The 23,182-nt window shown below is 39.2% G+C and overlaps 1 protein-coding gene and 1 pseudogene across 1 annotated transcript; one reads left to right on the top strand and one right to left on the bottom strand.

Annotated features, from left to right (window-relative positions):
* Positions 1 to 16,752: 16,752 nt before the first annotated feature.
* Positions 16,753 to 18,300, top strand: LOC101715635 (metastasis-associated protein MTA3 pseudogene; annotated as a pseudogene).
* A 1,397-nt stretch (positions 18,301 to 19,697) lies between these two features.
* On the bottom strand, positions 19,698 to 22,808 carry LOC101696755 (olfactory receptor 4B13). The gene has a single exon (XM_004852608.3). The coding sequence runs from the start codon at positions 21,603 to 21,605 to the stop codon at positions 20,685 to 20,687; it is 921 nt and encodes a 306-aa protein (XP_004852665.2). The 5' UTR covers positions 21,606 to 22,808; the 3' UTR covers positions 19,698 to 20,684.
* Between the last annotated feature and the right edge of the window lie 374 nt (positions 22,809 to 23,182).

Genomic DNA, 23,182 nt, shown 5'->3' with positions numbered 1-23,182 from the left:
AAGCAGTATAATACTTTAAATTTTATTAAAAGAAAATTAATGACCAGAGAAATGTTAATTTCCCCATGATCACACGGACAGTGGTAAATCCTGTGACTCAGTCTTTCAGACTTTCAGTCCTGGGATCTGCCTAATTCACCACAGGTTACTGTTGACCAGAGACACTCAAATTAATAGCCCATATTTGTATTATTTTCACTGCATTTGGATAGCTCTTTCTATTTGAAAATCCCCTTCACCTACTTCTGTTCCTGTAGTCTTCGTTTCCTTTACCTAGCTGTGTATCCAGGGATGTCTTAGCCCATTTTCTGTGGCTACACTGAATGCCACAGACTGGGTAAACAATAGATTCAAGGTTTGTTAGCAGTGCAAGAGGGCAGGGAGTCCAGCAGCATGACTCAGGGGTCAGGGGTGTGTTCAGCATTGGTGATGGCCCCCTGAAGGGATTCTGGCATGGTGGAGGGCATTACCAGGTAGGACAGAGCTCGAGTGCCACAGAGGACTCTGCTAAAAAGAATGCACCCTCTCACTCATTCATTCTCCCATGGACCCACCAAGAGATTAAGCCACTCATGAGGTCAAAGCTCTCATCACCCAGCCACCTTCTGAAGGTCTCCTTTCCAAACAACATTAAAACATGGCCTTTAGTGTTGCATTTGTAAGATATGAATCATGGGGATCCAGCTGTATCAGAACAAACACTGCAGTACCCAGAATGAATATAATAACGAAAGTGAAGATTTCTCTCTAAGCTACTCCCTTAAAAACAAACACTCACTGGGAGCTTCTTATGTATCTAAATGCTTGCCAGATCCTACAAAAGAAACAGAGATCACAATCCCTACCTCAAGCTGATGACAGCATGTGACTCAAAATATCTCTAGGTGACAGCGCCCTTATTGAAATTATGTTTTTCCCACATATGAATCATGAGAAATGAGAAGGAAAAATTGGAACATTTTGATTCTCATTGACATAAAATGTATCTCTGTCATTTTCCCCACCTGTTCCGTCATGCAGAAGTTTCTCAGAAATGTACTTTTGTACAACTGAAAATGCAATCCACACAGTTAGGAACAGACTCAACCTCGGAAACAAAAGTCGGCAATGTGGAAACATACAAGCAAAGGGTGCATGCTCAAGCGGAGCTGTAAATAAAGTCATGGAACCTTCACATTCTGAGACATATGTATTCTAGAGCAAGAAAGTGGTTGAGCCCGGAGCACCTCAGAAACATACAGAGCATTCTGGATCCTCAACTCTTTAATCCCTGCTGCAATCCATTGTGCCCTAGACAGCCAAGAGAAGCCTCTTAGATCTCAAACTCTCTTCTTTCCTAACCGAGCTTGTTACTTATAAGGAAAACAAACACCCCAGATGGAAACCTAGGGGAAAAACCAAAGATAAAACTGAAAACCTCTAGCCATGCTAGGATCGCTCAGTTCAGAGGAATGCTCAATTAGCACAGTTGAGAGATATTGTATCTAAAATAGGAATGAAACTTTTTAAAGTATAGTTTTCAAAATGTGGAATAGTCACAGAGAGAATCATAAAACTATGCTGAAGAACATGAACATAAATATATTAATGGAAAAATATGTATATACATCACTACCAAAACTCTACAAAATCATATGTTACATAGTGAATTATGCTTTTTTTCCTTAAGTTCAATTGTACCTAAATTAATCTCAAAATATATGCATTGTCAACAAAAATCCAATGGAATTTTTCTCTTGACATTCACACAATTATTCCAAAGCTTACCTTTAAGAAAAATATATAAAGACACCTATAAACATATGAAAAAATTAATGAGGTGAGTTTGTCCTTCAGATATTGAGTTTTTAAAATATTTCTTGAGTTGATTGGTACATTTTAGGTATACCTCATGGTCACATTCATCACTGGGAGTTTGCACCTGTACACCATATATCTTGGCTGTCATTCTTTTCCCAGACCCCTGCCCTCCCTTCAGCGCCACCACTCCTCCCTATACACTTAAGCTTTGCTTCTGATTTTTCCTTCTTTTCTTCAATTATTTTTCTTTCACTCCCCCTCCCCACCCCAATCCCTTTTCCTTTGAACGTTTTCACTCTACTGCTTAGGAATAAGCAGGGCAGCCCTCGATTTCTCTAACAAGTCAACAAGTCACCCTCTTACCCACTAACCTTAGCTTCCCTCTGTCAAGTCCGAGTCCTCTCCCCTCCCACAAGCCCACCCTGCTCACTCCCACCACACAGAAATGGCCCCCTCATCCCTTCCAGTCCTACCCATCTTCTAAGCAAGTCCAGCCCAGTTGGATCCATGAGGCTGGCCTTCATTACGCCAACCCACCCACTTGTTCTCTTCTCTGATTTTGGAAAAACACTTGAGTTATTTTTTACATACCAATATGATGACATCAAAGCTGTACATAAAAGCTACCAACCTTCCCCTTGCCCAGGCACAAATTGTAATATTCTCAGCGTGGAAGTCAAGGTCATTCCTGAACTGACCACAGCCTGTCTTAACATCCCTACTGTCGTTCCCCAAATGAACACCTGATATCAGCGGTGCCAACACTATGGCACACGTGTTATTTGTTTTTCTTTAAAGACAAAAGATGTTAATGTATGAGTTATTTTTTCTAAACTAAAGGCTCAGCATTCAGGTTTAATTGTGGTGTCGGCACTTAGGGTTTTGGCTTGCACTTTGTGCCCTTGTCTCTCAAAGGTTCGCCATCTGTGCTCTACAGTGATTTCCCAACCCCAGACGCTCTCTCTCCCTCCTGCAGGAATAAAATACTCATGTGTTTTCCGTGCTGTTTTACATTATCATATTTCTTTCCTAGCAATTCACAGATTGTTTTGTGATTGGAGCTTCAGTGTGTATACCTACCAAGAAGCATACTCTTCTAGTATTGCACATTATGCTGAATATTTTCCTTAAATATTTCTTAAATATGGTTTTTATTGCATTTTTGGTAAATGGCAAGAGTTACCATTTCAATAGTACTCACTATATTCTGCAAGCTTTATAAATGTTTATACACACCAACCTGTGAAGTGGGTCTACTTCTTTTCATCCTTCTTTTCCACATAAGGAAATAGAAACACACAGAAATGAGTTAACATGGCTAAGGTCACAGCTGAGGAGCCAGAATTTCAAACCAGGAAGCCTAACCACAGACCCTGTGCTCTTTACTCAGCACCACACGCTGTTAGTAGATAGAGGCATAAAATAGTACATACACAAACAGGTCAAATTAAAAACGACCTTTTGCTAGAAGTCAAAACTACAGTTCATTTGTCTACACAAACCTCTTATCTGAGCTTCAAATCAAATCTGTTTTTCTTAACACATTAATTATGCAAAGGAAAGGATTTGCTGTGACTTCTCCACTTGATCTATTTTGACTGTTCATGGAAGTTAAGGTCATATACGAAAAACAGAAGCATCACGAAGAGATAAGGGAAGAATTGTGCCGGACCTGTACTCCCAGGCTTCATCCCCTGACCACCTTTCCTTCAAAAACCAGCTTTTCCTTTGCTGTCGTCACTGTATTTGTACACTTCTTCCTCTCTGCTGTCCCACTCTTCCGTTCCTACTCTCTGTCCTCCCAGGCAGATGAAGACTGCATCCCCTCTCCCCATAAAGCTGCCTTATCTAAAAGCACAGAAAAGAAGAAGCAAACAGTGTATAAAATCACCAGTCAGCATATGACCCCTCAGTCCACATCGAGTCATCTGCAGGCCCTGGAACCAGGGTGCAACACTGCAATGTGGACAACTGCTAGAAAAAAGAGTGTGGGACTCTTGGATAGAGTGATGGGACTGGCCGGAGTGAAGCAAGGAAGCTCTATGATACTCATGAGGTCCCACGAGTGACTACCAAATGGCACCTCACAGAATCCCCAAACTGAGTTTTATGTTATGTATATTGTGCTGCAATACAAAGTATCAATCAGATGTGGTGGTGCATATACCTGTAATCCCAGCGGTCAGGAGGCTGAGGCAAGAAGATTGCAAGTTTGAGGCCACCCTGGGCTACACACTGAGACTGTATCCAAAACTTTACCAATTTAATTCTTTCCTCTGTCCACGCCCTAAACCATCAAACCCAGCTATCTCTTGAACAGGTGATTCCGTGTAGATCTAAGTGAAAATAACCTTGCAGGGCATCCCATGGCAGCTTAGAAACTTTGCACCTCAGTTCCAGTCACATCCCTTACCTTTAGGCTGGAAAAGTGGTGTGGTTTTGCTCTGCCTTGGAACCAGTAACTGCACCACATGGATTTCAAATACACTCAAAATGGTCTCTGATTCAGCATGAAGTCAGCCACTCTGCTGCAGTAGACCCTTACTCACAGACTTGTTCCTGTTGCATAAACTGGGCGGGAAGGAGCATTGCATTCCTCTTGGCAATCCTCGCCCTTGAGCAAGTCAGTTTTCCTAGCCAATCTTCCCACCCAACTGACTTCCTCACACAGAGCCCCAGGGAACAGAGTCCAGATCAGTCACCTAAGCCACTCTGAGTGGAGCTGGAAAGAATCTGGAGAGGTTTGACTCAAACTCCTTCTGACTACAGATCAGGCATTAGTGCCTGAGAGAGTTTAACTTGCTTCCCAAAGCTACACACCAGTTATTTGTGAGGCCAGTAACCCAGAATTCAGTGCTCCTTCAACAATATTAAGCTTTTGACAGAACTAGGTGGTGGTTGCTACTACAATTCAAAAATCTCACTTTGTCCCCAAGGAAAAAATCACCAATGGTTCTGGGAGCTGTGAGAAAACAAATCAGATGATGTCTAACATAAATGATAAAGTAAAAGACAAATGCAGGGAATCTGTATCAAGTTTAATATTTGGATTTAAAACATATAAGGAATAAATGAGATTTATAAAAGAATATTTTAAGATCTTGTTTAGTTGAGAAAATCTACCCACCCTTTCATCGTCTAAGGGTTGTGACTAAATGCTGAGATGTCTGAACTATTTACAACAAATAAAGCCACGTACTATAATCAAGGGACCAACTTCCCCATGGAATTTCTTTCCTCTAGAGTAAAACTTTGCAAATAAACTCTGACTTGAGGAGATATTCAAAATCTGTTCCAATTACTTTAGTGATAGTTGCATACATTTTTCACTCAATAAGTAGAAAGTCAAAGGAGAAAGTTGAAAGTAAGAGATACTGAGAGGATTTCTTTTGGTCCGTACTCACCAATAGAAACCAAATATAAGAATGTGTAGGGAAGAAAAATAACACTGGTCAGAGAGCCAAGGCACGGGGGAACATAGCTCTGGTTCAGGAGTTGAGAAACTATCCAACCATGCCATTTTCAACTTCCCAGTTCTCTGTGGTCCTCTTAGCATCCTACGTGGGCATCTTGGTCCATCCGAGGACCCGTAGCTCTGAGGGGCGGCCCAAAGCCCTCCCCACCTGCAGGTCCCCTATCACTGTGATGACCTTGTTCTTTGCACCTTGCGTCTTCATCTCCCCGAGGCCTCCTGCCCCTCTGCCCGTAGACAAGCTGGTAGCCGTGTTCTACACTGTGATCACCCTGCTCCTCAACCCTGTCGTCCACTCCCTGAGAAATGCTGAAGTGCAGAAGGCCATGAAGAATCTGTGGCCCAGGACAATGAAGCCAGTGACAGGCAGAGGCTGAGTCTTGGTTTGGGTCCTTGGGTTTGGAATGGCTTTGAGTCCAAAGTGAAGGGTGCCACGGGTAGATGGAAAGTTCACAGGGCTTGTTGGTCCTAGAGTTATTCCATCTCGTGCACATCTTCAAAAGTTTCATTTTAATCATTATATATTGTGTATAATTTTTTCTACACTAAAATAACACTGTGCTAAAGATCTTGAATAGAAATATTCACCTATACTTCTGATTTTCATCCAGACTGACTCCTATAATAACTTTACCATATTATGGAGCATAAGGCCTTTGATGCAGTGTTACACTGATACACATCACTTCTAAAGAACTCTTGACAGAATCATACTGTCACCAAACACTTTATAATGAGAATAAGATTTTAAATAATCTCAGAATGTCTCCTAACAAGCTATTTATTAATTACAAAGAGAAAAATGAAAAACACAACTTTACAGCCAGCTACCTTACACAATTTCCAAAAATTAACAGCCCAGGAAGGAAATAAGTGGATGCCATGTGCCTCCTGATGTGATGGACTTGTAAAACACACACAATCACTGCTGCCAAAAACATCTAACCTGAGTTGGATGTGCAGAGGCATATGGGACAACAAAACTGAAGTGTGTGCGTCATAGTTCCTGTCCATGCTTTAAAAGCATGAAGACAAGCACTGAAGAACTCTCCCATGTCCCAGGTGGGTGGGGGCTGAAGCAGTGTGTGCCCCAGGATGGGATCCTGTGTCAGACTGAGGGTGTTAGTGGGCAAAGCTCTGTAGGTGAGATCATGCAATCATGGGGATGTTAAGATGCTGATTTTGAAAATCTATACTGTGCTTATCTCCAATAATATCCCTGGAGCCAGGAGTGACTCGTTTAGGTATCTAGAGACAAAAGGACATTTCAGAAAATATATTTAAGGTACATGACATGCTGTTTTATATAAATATACACAGTTAAATGACTAGTGTAGTAAAACAAATTAACATAACCCATCACCTTCCAGAGTTCACTTCTTCTTAATAAACATGCCTAAACTCCACTGTTACCAAATTCTTAGTACTCTTAGTTGGTATTCTTAACTATAATTTTCATGCTATACATCAGACCCCTCGACTTATTCATGCTAACACTACAGGCCTGGATCATTTAACTACTTCTCCCTATTTCCACAGAGTGAGCAAATCTCTACCTATCTTTTTGACTTTGTGTCTATTTACTTATTAAGTGAATGAATGATGAAGAAAATGTGGCAAGCTACCAATATTTGGGAAACTTTGGTTAAGGAATTACAGGAATTATTCTTTACACTTTGGCATGTTTTGCTAAGCCAAATTATTTTATAATAAAAGGTGCAAAATATTTTGCAATTTAAACTTCTTATTGTTGTTTAATTTGCATTTCTCTGACTTTTATGAGTATATTTTCCTTTTTAATGGATTTAAATCTTACTTACAAATTAATCATTTTCTCTTCAGCACATCAAAAATAAATAAAAGTCAGCACAAGGGCCCCAGTTCGATCCCTGGCACCAATCAATAAATAAATAAATAAATAAATAAATAAATAAATAATAAATAAAAATGCAGTAAATTTTTTTAAACATTTTAAAGCTTTACATTCCTATATATACCAAAGTGATCACTTTTTTCTATTGACTTATTCCATTCATTTTGTGTTTAAATTATCTTATATCATTAATTATAAAATTTTTTTAAAATTTAGTTTAATTTTTAGTTCAATTTTGTGCAAAGTTATATATTCATAAAGTCTAAAAAAATAAAATAGAAAGGTATAGAAATTAAAAGTTTTATTCTACTTTTTCCTATTTCTTCTTTGCCCTTACCCCTTTTACTTGTCTTGGTTTCCTATATTTCTCTCAGAGCTGCTGTAACAAATATATATGTAATATATATATAACCTGATGTAGCATGATCTTTTACAAACAAACCTCTTATCTGAGAGGATACATCTCCATAAATTGTTGCCCTATAACAATTCCAAAGAAAGTTCTCCAAACTGAAAGAGATATTAATTACTAAGAAGAAAATGTAGGAAGATATTAAACTCTCTGGAAAGAGCAACTATACAGACAAATTCAGAACACTCTAAAGTTCTAAATGTGGTACATAAATGAAGTCTAAAATACAACACTAAAACTTGTAATAACTACCTTACTATGTTAGAGATGTGCAATATAGATTATATTAAATTAGATGTGAAAAATTCAAAAAGTAAGGAGGAATGGAGTGCAAAGGATGGACTTTTATTTCTTGAATGACTTTTTTCTTTATGGTCATGTTAAGTAGCTGTCATTTGAAACTAACTTGTTCTAGTCAAAACATGTTTGCTGTAATTCTCAACATACCCTGAAAGTAAAAATTTATAGCAGATAAACCAAACATCATAAGCATTGAAAAAAATTTATATATAATAGGTACAGGTACAAATTCCCTATGATGGATGTGATCAGTACGTATGACAAATATGTACAAGTAAAAAATAAAACTTAAAAAATAAACAGTGAAGCAAAACCCACCACTAGAATAAGACCCTTAATCACAAAGGAAGACTAGAAGAGAAACAAAGGCACTACTGAAAACTACAGAGCATGTTACAAAATGGCTCTGGTAAGACCTACCCATCAATATTTACCTTGAATGTAAATTAAATTCTCCAATTAGAAGCCATCCAGTGACTGAAAAAAACAAGATCCAAGGATCCTTACCAGAAACTAACTTCACCTGTAAAAACAGGCTGAGAGTGAAGAAAGGGAAAAAGATATTCCATGCAAATACAATCCAAGAGAAAGCAGGAGTAGCCATATTGGTATAGAATAAATCTTAACTCAAAAGAATTAAAAGCATAAGAAAAGTCATTATATAATGATAAAGGTGCCAACTGAACAAGAGAAAATGACTCATTTAAGTGCATATATCCGCAATGTCAGAACACAAAAATGTAAAGCAAATATTAATCACTCTAAAGGGAAAGATGAACTTCAGTACAATAAAGGCACTTCATAAACTTCAACACCATACTTTCAACAATGGACAGAAATCCAGACAGAGGGCCAAGGATGTAGCTCAGTGGCACTGCACCTGAGGTCTTGAGTTCAATTCCCAGTACTGGGGGCGGTGGGGGGAGAAATCCAGATAAAATCAGCAAGTCTCAACATTTTTTACAGTACTAGAGATCGAACCCAGGGCATTCACACTGAGCTACATTCCTAGCTCTTTTCCATTTTTTATTTCTGAGACAAAGTTTTGCTAATTTGCCCAGGCTGAACTTGCAGTCCTCCTGCCTCAGCTTCCCAGAGTGTTGGGATTACAGGCATGTATCACTATGGCCAGCTTCAACAAATTTTCAAGAAAAGAAATCATATCAAGTTTCTTTTCTGACCACCATGGAATCACACTAGAAATCAATAACAAGAAAACCTTTGGAAACTATACAAACATATGGAAATTAAATAATTTATTTTGAATAACCAATGGATAAAGAAAAAAATCAAAATAGAAATTGAAAATTTTCTTGAAACAAATGAAAATGGAAGAAAACATACCAAAACCCATAAGACACAGAAAAGGCAATACTAAGAGAAATTCATAGCAATAAATGTACAGATAAAAAATAGAAATACTTCAAACAACCTATCACAATCTACTGCAGGAACTTAGAACGCCAAGAACAAACCAAACCCAAAATTACTAGAAAGAAAGAAATAGTAAAGGGTAGAGCAGAAATGAATGAAATTAAGAATTTAAGGGGTCAGAGGTGTAGCTCAGTGGCACTGCACCTGCCTCACAAGAGCAAGGTCCTGAGTTCAAGCCCCAGTACCAGAAAAAAAGAACACTTAAAAAGCAATATAAAACAGCAAGATAAAAATCCAGTTTTATAAAAAGATAAACAAAATTAACAAACTTTTAGCTAGACAGAGACAAAATTCAAATAAATAAAATTAGAGATGAAAAAAAGACATTGCACATGACAGCATTGAACAGATCCTAAGAATTCACTATGAACAATTACCTTCTAACAAATTAGAAAATTTAGAAGAGGTTCCGGGGATTTAGCTCAGTGGCACCACCACCTCCCTCGCAAGTACAAGTTACTAATTTCAATCCCCGGTACAACAACAAAAAAAACTCAGAAGAAACGGATAAATTTCTGGACAAATACAACCTATGACGACTGAAATCAAGAGGAAGTAGAAAATTTAAATAGGTCAATAATGAGTAATAAGATTGAAGAAGTAATGACCATTCCCCCATCAATGAAAACTCCAGGACTGGATGTCTTACAACTAAATTCTAGAAAACATTTAGGCAATACTAATTTCAATTTCTCTCAGACTATTCCAAAAAATTGAAAAGGAGGGAACGCTGATAAACTCTTTCTACGAGGCCAGCATCATCCTGATAAAACCAAACAGTATCACCAAACAAGGCAAGGACATGATAAGAAAGAAAATGACTTACCAGTATTCCTGATTAATACAGGTGCAAATTTTTTCAGCAAATAAATGGCCAACTAAGTCCAACAACAAAACAAAACAGTTAGACACTGCAATCAAGTAGAATTCATCCAAGGGAAGCAAGGATGGTTCACTACTCACAAATCAATAAATGTAAGGAATTACATCCGTGGAATCAAGAGCAAAAACCTTATGATTATCTCAATAGAGACAGAGAAAGCATTCAGTGAGATTCAATGTCCTTTCATGATGAAAACTCTTAATGAAGCAAGCAGAGGTAACATACCTCAACACAATAAAAGCTACATATGACAAACACAGAGCCAACATCATTCTGAATAAGAAAAAGCTGAGAGCATTTCCTCTGTAGTCTGGAAAAGGCAAGGATGCCCCCTTTCTCCACCCTTAACCAAGATAGCATGTTAGTGTTAGCAAAAAGAACTAGGTGAGAGAAAGAAATAAAGGAATCCTAAGGAAAGGATGAAGTCAAAGCATTCCCACTTGCAGAAAAATGATTTTGTGTAGAAAAACCTAAAATTCCACCAAAAAACTGTTAAATTATTTAAAACTAGTAATTGACAAACTCAGTAAATTACAAAGATACAAAATCATTATAAAAAACAGAGGTCTGCAGACACCCTATCGAGGTCACGAGTCATGCAGAACACCACGGGTCAGCCCGCTGCAGACAGGCAGATCTGCGGACGCCCTACCGAGGTCACAAATCACCCAGAACACGCCAGGTTGGCCTGCTGCAGACAGGCAGGTCTGCGGATGCCCTACCGAGATCGCAAGTCACGTGGAACATGCCAACTTGACATACAGATAAGTGAGGCATATAGGACTCCAAATAGCCTTGATCAAAAAAATCTACACATAGGGATATAATTGTTAAGAATCCAGAAACTCAACATGGCGAAGCCCAACCGACCTCCAAGGCTGCTTGACGAAGTTCCAGCTTGGGAAAGAGAAGGGTGGAACACATCGTACCCTCATATTTTATTTTTTTCAAGCCATAATGTTTAAAATTGTTACTCTGGTCACAGGAGTCATTGTGTTTGTGACTAACAACAAACTCTCCATAAGGCAAATTGGCAATGATGTATTGAAATCTGATCTGGCTCAAAAGTCCCAGATTCCAGTTTCTCTTAGTTCTATTGCCACATCCACTTCTAAAGAAACCTCTCCTGAAACTCCCTCTGTTTCCCACTACTATAACTCCCCCCTCTTATTGCTGACCTTCTTATTACTAAAGGGGTCTTATGAAGAGGTTGAAAGGACAGACTTTAGATGTAAGAAATAGTGGGAAATAAGAAATAGAGAGAAAGTTGGGACAGGTAAATGCATTAAGGAGGCAAGTTATTCAATATTTCTCACAGTGCTGAAAATATCTCCTGCTCATGAACTATGAACCCAAATGACACTTAGGTAAGATAAATAGAGGTATAGAGAGGTAGAGAGCTAATAGCAAACTATATTAACTGTTGTGAAGTTTCTCAAGGGCTAGCTGGTGACCACAAGTTTGACAGTTAATTAATTAAATCTTGCTTGTACCCCCTCTGCTATAGAGATTCTAATTAAGTTACCCTCTGGAGATTTTGATTAAGTTACATTCTGTTCTACTTAGGTATGGGAAAATAAGGGGATAATTGTGATTTTTAAGAAATGTATTCATGATGTTCAATGAAATGAATCAGCTTAGAGAAACATACTGTTTAGTAAAAATAACCTTTACCTCACTAGATGTTGCTAAGGCAACCTAAAATGTAAACATGTTCTGCCCAGTGCTCCCTAGCTAGTGCTTAGAGATATATAAATAAATCAGACCCTGAGACTTCTCAGAGGGAACCAGCACATTGCTTGCGACGGTTCTTTTCTCACTCGCCGACCAGAGAACTCTCCCCTTCCTGCCCTGCATCGACTGCAGCTGGTCTGTGGCATCAACAGAAGAACAAAGTTCTACAAGCAGTTAGAGAAAAGAAACAAATCACATACAAAGGAAAGCCCATCAGAATCACAGCAGACTTCTCAACACAAACCATCAAGGCAAGAAGAGCTTGGAGTGACATATTCCAAGCCCTAAAAGAAAACAGCCTCCAACCCAGATTGATGTACCCTGCAAAACTATCTTTCAAAACTGATGGGGAAATAAGATACTTTCATGACAAAGAGCACCTTAGGAACTTCGTGACTACCAAACCAGCACTCAAAAAAATTATACACAATATCCTAGGAACAGACATGAAGGATCACAACCCCAGGAAGCAAAGCAGAATGAACCCATCTGGCATGACAAGAAATTAAATGTAGAAGGGGAGAATCCAAGAAAAAGAAAAAGTCAAGACAATGATACGTCAGTGCATATCCATTATAACCCTCATTGTTAATGGTCTCAATTCACCAGTCAAAAGAAACAGACTGGCAGAATGGGTCAAGAAGCAAAATCCAACAATATGCTGCATACAAGAAACACAGTTCATTCAAAAGGAAACTCATAGGCTGAAAGTTAAAGGGTGGAAAACAATACTGCATGCAACAGGAACCCAAAGAAAGCAGGAGTAGCTATCCTCTTTGCAGATCAAGTAGATTTCAAAGCAACACTTATTAAGAGAGACAAAGAAGGACACTACATCCTTGTAAAGGGAAGAATCCAAGAGGAAGAGATGACAATCATAAATATCTATGCACCAAACACTAGTGCACCCAACTACATAAAACAAATACTAACAGACATGAAAAGTCATATATGCACTAATACAATTGTAGCGGGGGACCTCAACACCCCACTGTCACAAATAGGTAGATCAACTAGACAAAAAATAAGTAATGAAATACTAGAACTCAATCAAACTCTTGAACAAATGAACTTAACAGATGTTTACAGAGTCTTCCATCCCACAAAATCAGAATACACATTCTTTTCAGCTGCACATGGGTCATTCTCCAAAATAGACCACACACTCACACACAGAACATGTTTAAGTAAGTGCAAAGGAATTGAAATTATCCCCTATATATTATCAGACCATAGTGCAATGAAATTGGAGATCCATAGCAAAAGAAACTGCAAAAATTACATAAGCATGTGGAAATTGAACAACACACTTCTGAATAACCAATGGGTCATAGAGGAAATTAAAGAAGAAATCAGACAGTTCCTTCAATTAAATGACAATGACAGTACAACATATCGGACTCCATGGGACACAATGAAAGCAGTCTTACAAGGGAAATTCATAGCAGTGAATACGCATATCAGGAAAACAGAATGAGCTCAATTAAACAACCTGATGCTGAACCTCAAGCTTCTAGAAAAAGAAGATCAGGACAAACCCAAAGCTTATACAAGGGAGGAAATTATAAAGATCAGAGGAGAAATCAATGCAATGGAGACTAAGAACGATACAAAAAATCAATGAAACCAAGAGTTGGTTCTTTGAAAGAATCAACAAAATTGACAAACCCTTAGCCAACCTTATCAGAAAAAGGAAAGAAAAGGCCCAAATCCATGCAATTAGGAATGAAAAGGGTGAAATTACAACAGACCCAGCAGAAATCCAGAGGATCATTAATACCTACTTCCAGAACCTCTACACCAATAAGATGGAAAACACAGAAGAAATGGACAGATTCCTAGATACAAATGAATTACCAAAGTTGAATGAAGAAGACCTAAAAATTCTAAACAACCCAATATCAACCAATGAAATTGAAAATGCAATTAAAAACTTATCAACTAAGAAAAGCCCGGACCCTGATGGCTTCACTGCTGAATTCTACAAGACATTTAGAGAGCAACTACTGCCACTACTGTTTAAATTCTTCAACGAAATTGAAAGGGAAGCAATACTCCCAAATTCATTCCTGGAAGCAAGAATCACCTTGATCCCCAAAGCAAAGAAAGACCCAACCGAAAAGGAGAACTATAGGCCAATCTCACTAATGAACATAGATGCAAAAATCCTTAATAAGATACTAGCGAATAGAAAGCAGAAGACCATCAAGAAGATCATACACCCTGATCAAGTGAGATTCATCCCACGGATGCAGGGATGGTTCAACATACACAAATCAATCAATGTAATACACTATATCAATAGAGCCAAGGACAAATACCATATGATTATCTCCATAGATGCAGAAAAAGCATTTGACAAAATCCAACATGCATTTATGATAAAAACCCTACAAAAAATTGGAATAGAAGGTCTCTACCTCAAACTGATAGAAGCCATCTATGAAAAACCAACAGCCAATATCATACTAAAAGGTCAAAAACTGAAATCCTTCACACTAAAATCAGGAACAAGACAACAATGTCCACTATAACCACTCTTGTTCAATATAGTTCTGGAAACATCAGCCACAGCAATTAGACAAGAGAAAGAAATAAAAGGAATAAAGACAGGAAATGAAGAAGTCAAATTGTCATTATTTGCAGATGACATGATACTGTATATAGAAGACCCCGAGAACTCCATCAAAAGTCTTCTAGACTTAATAACCAAATTCAGTCAAGTAGCTGGTTACAAGGTCAACACACAAAAATCAATAGCTTTTCTCTACGTGAATGACAGACTCACTGAGAGAGAAATAGGGTAAACAATTCCTTTCACAATAGCATCCAAAAAACTGAAATACCTAGGAATCAGCCTAAGGAAAGAAATCAAAGAACTCTTCTCTGAAAACTATAGCACTCTGAAAAGAGCGATTGAAGATGATATCAGAAAATGGACAGACATCCCCTGCTCCTGCTCCTGGAAGGATTAATATAGTGAAAATGGCCATACTTCCAAAACTGCTATATAGAGGCAATGCAATTCCAATTGAGATCCCAGCAGCATACTTCATGAACCTTGAGAAAAAAACCCATAAATTCATTTGGAACAAGAAGAGACCCAGAATATCAAAAGCAATTCTAGGTAACAGAGACATGGCAGGGGGTATCACAATCCCCAACCTGCAACTATACTACAAAGCTACTGTGATAAAAACAGCATGGTACTGGCAAAGAAACAGGCTTGAGGACAGTGGAACAGATTAGAAGATGCAGAAACAAAGCCAGACGCACTCAGCCATCTCATCTTCAATAAAGAAGCCAAACACCCTCACTGAAGGAAAGATAGCCTGTTTAATAAATGGTGTTGGAAAAATTGAGTTTCAACTTGCCAAAGATTAAAACTAGATCTATATCTCTTGCCATGCACTAAACTAAAATCAAAATGGATTAAAGATCTAAATATTAAAATAGAAACTCTGAACCAGCTGGAACAGAGCTTAGGTAGAACTCTTGAAGACGTCGGTGTAGGAAAAGATTTTATGAACAAAACCTCAGTTGCCAGTGAACTAGCACAAACAATCAACAAGTGGGATCTCTTCTTATTAAAAGGCTTCTGCACAGCAAGAGAAATCACCAGCAGTGTGAAGAGACAACCCACAACGTGGGAAAAAATCTTCACCTGCTTTTCCTCAGACAAAGGTCTACTATCTCAAATCTATAAACAACTTTAAAAGATCAGACCTCTCGATTTTAAAGACCCAGTCTGAAAATGGGCATCTGAAATGAATAGACATTTCTCAGACAAGGAAGTAGAAATAGCAAATAAACATACGAAAAAATGTTCAACATCATTGGTCATTTGAGAGATGCAAATGAAAACAATGCTGAGATTCCACTTCACTCCAGAAAGAATGGCTGCTATCATGAAATCAACCAATAACAAATGCTGGTGGGGCTGTGGGGAAAGAAGAATCCTTCTCCACTGCTGGTGGGAGTGTAGACTGGTCCAAGCACTGTGGAAATCAGTATGGAGATACCTCAAAGAACTAGGACTGGAAGTCCCATTTGACCCCACTATTCCACTGCTAGGGATCTTCCCCAAAGAATTAAAAGAATCATACCACAGTGATATATGTATGCCCATGTTCATAGCAGCACAGTTTATGATAGCTAAAACTTGGAAACAGCCCAAATGCCCATCAACTGGAGACTGGATAAAGAAAATGTGGTTTTTTTATAAAATGGAGTACTACTCAGCCGTAAAAAATGAGAAATTACAGACATTTATAGCTAAGTGGATGCACATTGAGGTGATACTCTTAAGTGAAATAAATAGGACACACATGTATAAATACCGAATAGTTTCTCTGGTGTGAGAAACTGAAAGTGTAAATAAGGACTAAAATGTATAATAGGTGATGTGAAATAGGAAGAAAAGGAGCAAAGAGGAAGGAAGTAGGAGGGCTAGGGGAAAGGATAGAAGGGAATGGGATTAATATGAGAAAATGGAAAAATAGGAACAAAATCTTTGTAAATAGGGAGGAATGGAGGGGTTGAAGGGAGGCCTGGGCAAGGGTGAAAAATAAGAACCAAGAGAGATTATGTAAAGGTGCAAATTTCCAATGGGGAATGTCATTATATTATGTATATTATGTCATTATATTAGGTGTATATTATGTATACACCTAAAATGTACCAATGATTAGAATGAATAATTGAAAATGTAAAATAGGATGAAAAGGTCCAAAGAGGTAGGGGTAGTGGGAGGGGCAGGGGAAAGGAAAGAAGGGAAAGAAAAATGCTGAGAAATGGAAAAAATGGAAATAAAGTCTTTGTAAATAGGGAAGGGTGGAGGGGGTGAAGGGAGGGCTAGGAATGGAGAAAACATAAGAACCAAGATGCATTATGTAAAGGTACAATTCCCAATGAGAAATGTAATTGTGTTGTATACCTAAAATGTACCGATAAAAGAATTTAACAAAAATATATATACATATAAAAAACAATACAATTTGTAGGCACTAATAAGAAACTTGCTGAGAAAGGAATCATAAAAGTAATGCCATTCATCGGCAGGCAGGCGAGCCAACATGGCGGCGAACATGTACCGGGTCAGAGATTATGTCTACTTTGAGAATTCCTCCAGCAACTCTTATCTAATTAGAAGAATAGAAGAACTCAACACGACTGCAAGTGGCAACGTGGAAGCGAAAGTAGTATGTTTTCATAGAAGACAAGATATTTCCAATACGCTTATACTGCTTGCGGACAAGCATGCTAAGGAAATTGAGGAAGAATCTGAAACAATAGTGGAGATAGACTTGACTGATAAACAGAAACACCAATTGAAACATAGGGATCTCTTTTCGTCACTCCAATATGAATCTCTCCCTGTAACACATATCAGGGGAAAACGCAGTGTTGCCGTTTTGAATGAGACAGAATCCGTGTTGTCATATCTTGATAAAGAGGACACATTTTTCTACTCATTGGTCTATGACCCCTCAGTGAAGACCTTATTAGCTGACAAAGGTGAAATCAGAGTGGGTCCTAGACACCAAGCAGACATTCCAGAAATGCTCCTAGAAGTGCCGTTGCGACATTTGCTCGAGCTCTCGATGGCAGCAGCTCTGTGAGGCAGTTGAGCTTGCACATGAGCGCAGCTGCTGCTTCCCAAGACATCACCTTGTTTCATGCTATGGATACGTTGTATAGACATGGCTATGACTTGAGCAGTGCAATTAGTGTCTTGGTACCACTTGGAGGACTTGTTTTATGCAGAGATGAAATGGAAGAATGGTCAGCCTCTAAAGCTAGCTTATTTGAAGACGCACTGGAAAAATATGGCAAAGAGTTCAATGATATACGTCAAGACTTTCTCCCTTGGAAATCATTGACGAGCATCATTGAATATTATTACATGTGGAAAACTACTGACCGATATGTGCAGCAGAAATGTCTAAAAGCTGCAGAAGCTGAGAGTAAACTGAAGTATATATGCCAACTGACAAACCAAACCCCAACCAAATATCCACCAGCAATGGCAAGCCCGGCACTGTGAATGGAGCTGTGGGGAGCATGTTCCAGCCCCAGAATCCCCTCTTAGGTCGAGCCTGTGAGAGCTGCTATGCTACACAATCTCACCAGTGGTATTCCTGGGGCCCACCTAACATGCAGTGTAGATTGTGTGCAACTTGTTGGCTGTATTGGAAAAAGTACCGAGGCCTAAAAATGCCCACCCAGTCAGAAGAGGAGAAGTTATCTCCCAGCCAATCATCAGAGGATGCCTGAGTTAGAAGTCACCTGTCCAGGCAGGCCATGCAGGGAATGCCAATGCGAAACACTGGGAGCCCAAAGTCTGCTGTGAAGACGCACCAAGCTTTCTTCCTCCACACAACATATTTCACAAAATTGCTCATCAGGCCTGCAAAAATGCCCTTCGATTGTGGCAGGCAACAAGACTCCGTTTGTTGCTGTTAATTAGGCTGCCATTGCCGAAGATTTAGCTCACCGGTTTCACCACCTGCTGCACAAATTCAAGGACCTGAGTTCGATCCCCAGTACCAAAAAAAAAGTACGAATTAATTGTGCTGCCATTAGGGCAGAATGTAAGATTTTTCAAATTCTTAATCTTGCATGTTGTGCTTTTCTAACCATTTTCTTTCTTTCCCTCTCTCTTTTTTGTTTGGTTGTTTGTTTGCAATAAACATAAGTTCTTGTATACAGCCAAAAATAATAATAATAATAATAATGCTATTCACATAGCTAGCAAAAAATCTACAAATGAATGTAACCAAGAAACTAAAAGATTTCTATAATAAAAATCATAAAACATTAGTGAAATAAATTAAAGACAACACAAAAAAGCAGAAGACATCCCATGTTCATGGATCGGAAGAATTCATATTATTAAAATGTCCATACTACCCAAAGTGATTTAGATTCAGTGCAATCCCCATCAAAATACTAATGACATTCTTCACAGAAACAGAAAAAAACAATCCTAAAATTCATGTGGGAACCACAAAAGACCTAGAGTAACAAAAAAATCCTGAATAAAAAGAAAAATGCTGGAGAAATCACACAATGGGTGCAACACATACTACAAAGTTGCAGGCCTAAACAGTGTAGTAATGGCATAAAAGCTGATGCATGCACCAGTGGGACAGAATAGAGAATCCATAAGTCCATACATTTATAACCAACTAGCTCCATATGGGACAATAGGAATATACACTGAACAGAAAAAAATCTCCAAAATTGGGTACACATGCAGAATATCCCCACCTCTCAACATACTTTAAAAAATCCACTCAAAATTGATCAAAGATCTAAATGTAAGATCTGAAACAATTAAAACACTAGAAGAAAATTTAGAAACAATATTTCCAGACATTTGAGTAGGCAAAAGAAAAAATTCAGTTAGACCCAAAATTCACGGGCAACAAAAGCAAAACCAGACAAATGGGATAGTATGAGAAGAAAGTTCTGCACAGCTCAGGAAAAACTTCAACAGAGCAAAGAGATAACCTGGAATAGGAAAGAACACATGCAAACTGTTTATCTGATGAAAAGTTAGGATCCAGAATACATAAAGAACTCAAACCACTCTACATGGACATCTATTCTGCATCAACATCTACTTTTCAAGAGTTTTTCATTTTATTTGATTTTTATTTTACTTTATTAATGGGTGTGTGTAGAACATAATGTTTACATCCCTTGTGTGGAGCTATTACATGTACATAACACATCACAGTTCCTTTTAGTCATCCCTTTTACCTTCCCTCCCTCTTCCTCCCTCTATATCTTGATCCTTTTTAAAATATTGACTACCTTAGAGCACCAGATACTATATTAAGTGCTTAAAAGCAATGAAATAACAGAGCAAAAGAATATTTAGCCCAAAAAAGTCTCAAAACAAAACAACGGCACTGCCTTCACATATTTAAAAGCTCTGGAGCAGAATCAAGCCCTAGTCTCAGCAGTTCTCGGACAGAAGAAGGACACCATGTTGGTAGGGATCCACTCATCACACAATGAAGTTCACAACCAGCACTGCTGATGACCATGGTGATGGTGAATATTTACTGAGAGCCATGTTTTCTGTACTATGCTTCCTTCTAAAGGCTGAACATGTATATACGATCTGTTTAATATTCAGAATAAACTTACAAAGCCCATGCTAGTGTTAGCCTTTTTAAATATTTTATTACTATATGTTTGTGCGACATAGCAATTAAATTCCTCTCGGAAGATTTGTACATACACACATCGTATCTTGATCATTCTTACTCCCATTTTACTGTCTCCCTCCCCCCAGGGATAGTCTTATGGGTTGGGCATATGTGCCCTGGATCTCTGTAACTAACAGGACACATTCACTTGCCCAGATGGTTGCCCACACCCTAATCTCCTGCCTCAACATTGTACCCACAAATATATAAAAGCAAGAGAGTGATTTCGACAAACTTTCACTGTGAAAATACTCCCCTTCACATTTTCTCTTGGGTTGAGCCTTCCAATCCCATAAATGCATAAGACTGTGGGATATCCTAATGCCACTCAAGTCCCTTAGGAGTCACTGAGAATCCCTCACCTCTGTCCTCGGAACATTATACCATGATACCAGGGAGTCTTTGGTGACTTCAGAGAATGCTGGCAGCAATAGCATTAAGTACTTCTATTTCATGGTGCAATACCTACATATCACACTGAAATCATAATCATTTCAGAACACACTATAATTAGACATTTTAAATCCTTTTTCTGTACATCAGAGTCCTTTTCATTAGGAATCCTCCTTTCTGCTCCACAACTTCCTCAAGGCAATTTTCATCTCCATGTTTCTGAGTGTGTAGATGATGGGGTTCAGCATGGGGGTGATGACTGTGTAGAACACAGCCACCAATTTGTCCCCAGTGAAGGTAGAGGAGGGACGCATGTAGATGAAGGCACCAGGTCCAAAAAACAAGACGACCACCGTGATGTGAGAGGCACAGGTGGAGAGGGCCTTGCGCCTCCCCTCTGCAGAAGGGTTCCTCAGGCTGACAAGGATGATGATGTAGGAGCACAGTAAGATGATGAGGGAAAAGATGGAGATGACTCCACTGTTGACCAGCACGATAAACCCCTCCACAGAGGTGTCGGTGCAGGCCAGCTTGAATAAGGGGTGGAGGTCGCAGAAGTAGTGGTCAATGACATTGGGACCACAGAAGGGCAATGGGATGGTGATGAGAATCTGAATGAGTGAGTGAAGAAAGCCCCCCAGCCAGGAACCGGCCAACAGCATGTGACACAGTTGGCGACTCATAATGCTCATGTAGTGCAGAGGCTTGCAGATGGCCACATAGCGGTCATAGGCCATCGCCAGGAGCAGGAGGATCTCAGCAACGCCAAAGATGTGGAAGAAGAATATCTGAGCCAGGCAGCCCTTGAAGGAGATGGTTTTAACCTTGGCGAGCAGATCCGCGACGAACTTAGGCACCACAGTGGAGGAGTAACAGATCTCCACCAGGGACAGGTAGCCCAGGAAGAAGTACATGGGAGAGCGCAGGCTCTGACTGACACTGACTGTCAGGACGATGAGGCCATTGCCCAGCAGCGTGGCCAGGTACACAGGCAGGAAGAGCACAAAGCACGCTCTCTGCACCTCTGCACCCCAGAAAAGCCCGGTGATGATCAGCTCAGTCACATTATTTGCACTGGCCATGGACTCAGCTCAGGGGTTCTGGATGCCTGGTGTTGAAAACCCTGTAATCAAACAAAGAATCTGGCACTGATTTGCTTCAGTTATAGGGCAGTGGACAGTTTAATCCCCTTCTTACTGAATCATACATTTACCCAATATGTGCTCATTCTGCATTAAATATTATCACTCTAACACCTTAAAGTAGTTTAATACTTTAAATTTTATTAAAAGAAAATTAATGACCAGAGAAATGTTAATTTCCCCATGATCACACGGACAGTGGTAAATCCTGTGACTCAGTCTTTCAGACTTTCAGTCCTGGGATCTGCCTAATTCACCACAGGTTACTGTTGACCAGAGACACTCAAATTAATAGCCCATATTTGTATTATTTTCACTGCATTTGGATAGCTCTTTCTATTTGAAAATCCCCTTCACCTACTTCTGTTCCTGTAGTCTTCGTTTCCTTTACCTAGCTGTGTATCCAGGGATGTCTTAGCCCATTTTCTGTGGCTACACTGAATGCCACAGACTGGGTAAACAATAGATTCAAGGTTTGTTAGCAGTGCAAGAGGGCAGGGAGTCCAGCAGCATGACTCAGGGGTCAGGGGTGTGTTCAGCATTGGTGATGGCCCCCTGAAGGGATTCTGGCATGGTGGAGGGCATTACCAGGTAGGACAGAGCTCGAGTGCCACAGAGGACTCTGCTAAAAAGAATGCACCCTCTCACTCATTCATTCTCCCATGGACCCACCAAGAGATTAAGCCACTCATGAGGTCAAAGCTCTCATCACCCAGCCACCTTCTGAAGGTCTCCTTTCCAAACAACATTAAAACATGGCCTTTAGTGTTACATTTGTAAGATATGAATCATGGGGATCCAGCTGTATCAGAACAAACACTGCAGTACCCAGAATGAATATAATAACGAAAGTGAAGGTTTCTCTCTAAGCTACTCCCCTAAAAACAAACACTCACTGGGAGCTTCTTATGTATCTAAATGCTTGCCAGATCCTACAAAAGAAACAGAGATCACAATCCCTACCTCAAGCTGATGACAGCATGTGACTCAAAATATCTCTAGGTGACAGCGCCCTTATTGAAATTATGTTTTTCCCACATATGAATCATGAGAAATGAGAAGGAAAAATTGGAACATTTTGATTCTCATTGACATAAAATGTATCTCTGTCATTTTCCCCACCTGTTCCGTCATGCAGAAGTTTCTCAGAAATGTACTTTTGTACAACTGAAAATGCAATCCACACAGTTAGGAACAGACTCAACCTCGGAAACAAAAGTCAGCATTGTGGAAACATACAAGCAAAGGGTGCATGCTCAAGCGGAGCTGTAAATAAAGTCATGGAACCTTCACATTCTGAGACATATGTATTCTAGAGCAAGAAAGTGGTTGAGCCCGGAGCACCTCAGAAACATACAGAGCATTCTGGATCCTCAACTCTTTAATCCCTGCTGCAATCCATTGTGCCCTAGACAGCCAAGAGAAGCCTCTTAGATCTCAAACTCTCTTCTTTCCTAACCGAGCTTGTTACTTATAAGGAAAACAAACACCCCAGATGGAAACCTAGGGGAAAAACC

Source organism: Heterocephalus glaber, unplaced genomic scaffold (genome assembly GCF_053883595.1).
Source record: "Heterocephalus glaber isolate CG9 unplaced genomic scaffold, H.glaber_assembly_v1.0 deba00000594, whole genome shotgun sequence".
Taxonomy (NCBI): domain Eukaryota; kingdom Metazoa; phylum Chordata; class Mammalia; order Rodentia; family Bathyergidae; genus Heterocephalus; species Heterocephalus glaber.
This window is presented reverse-complemented; position numbering and strand designations above follow the sequence as displayed.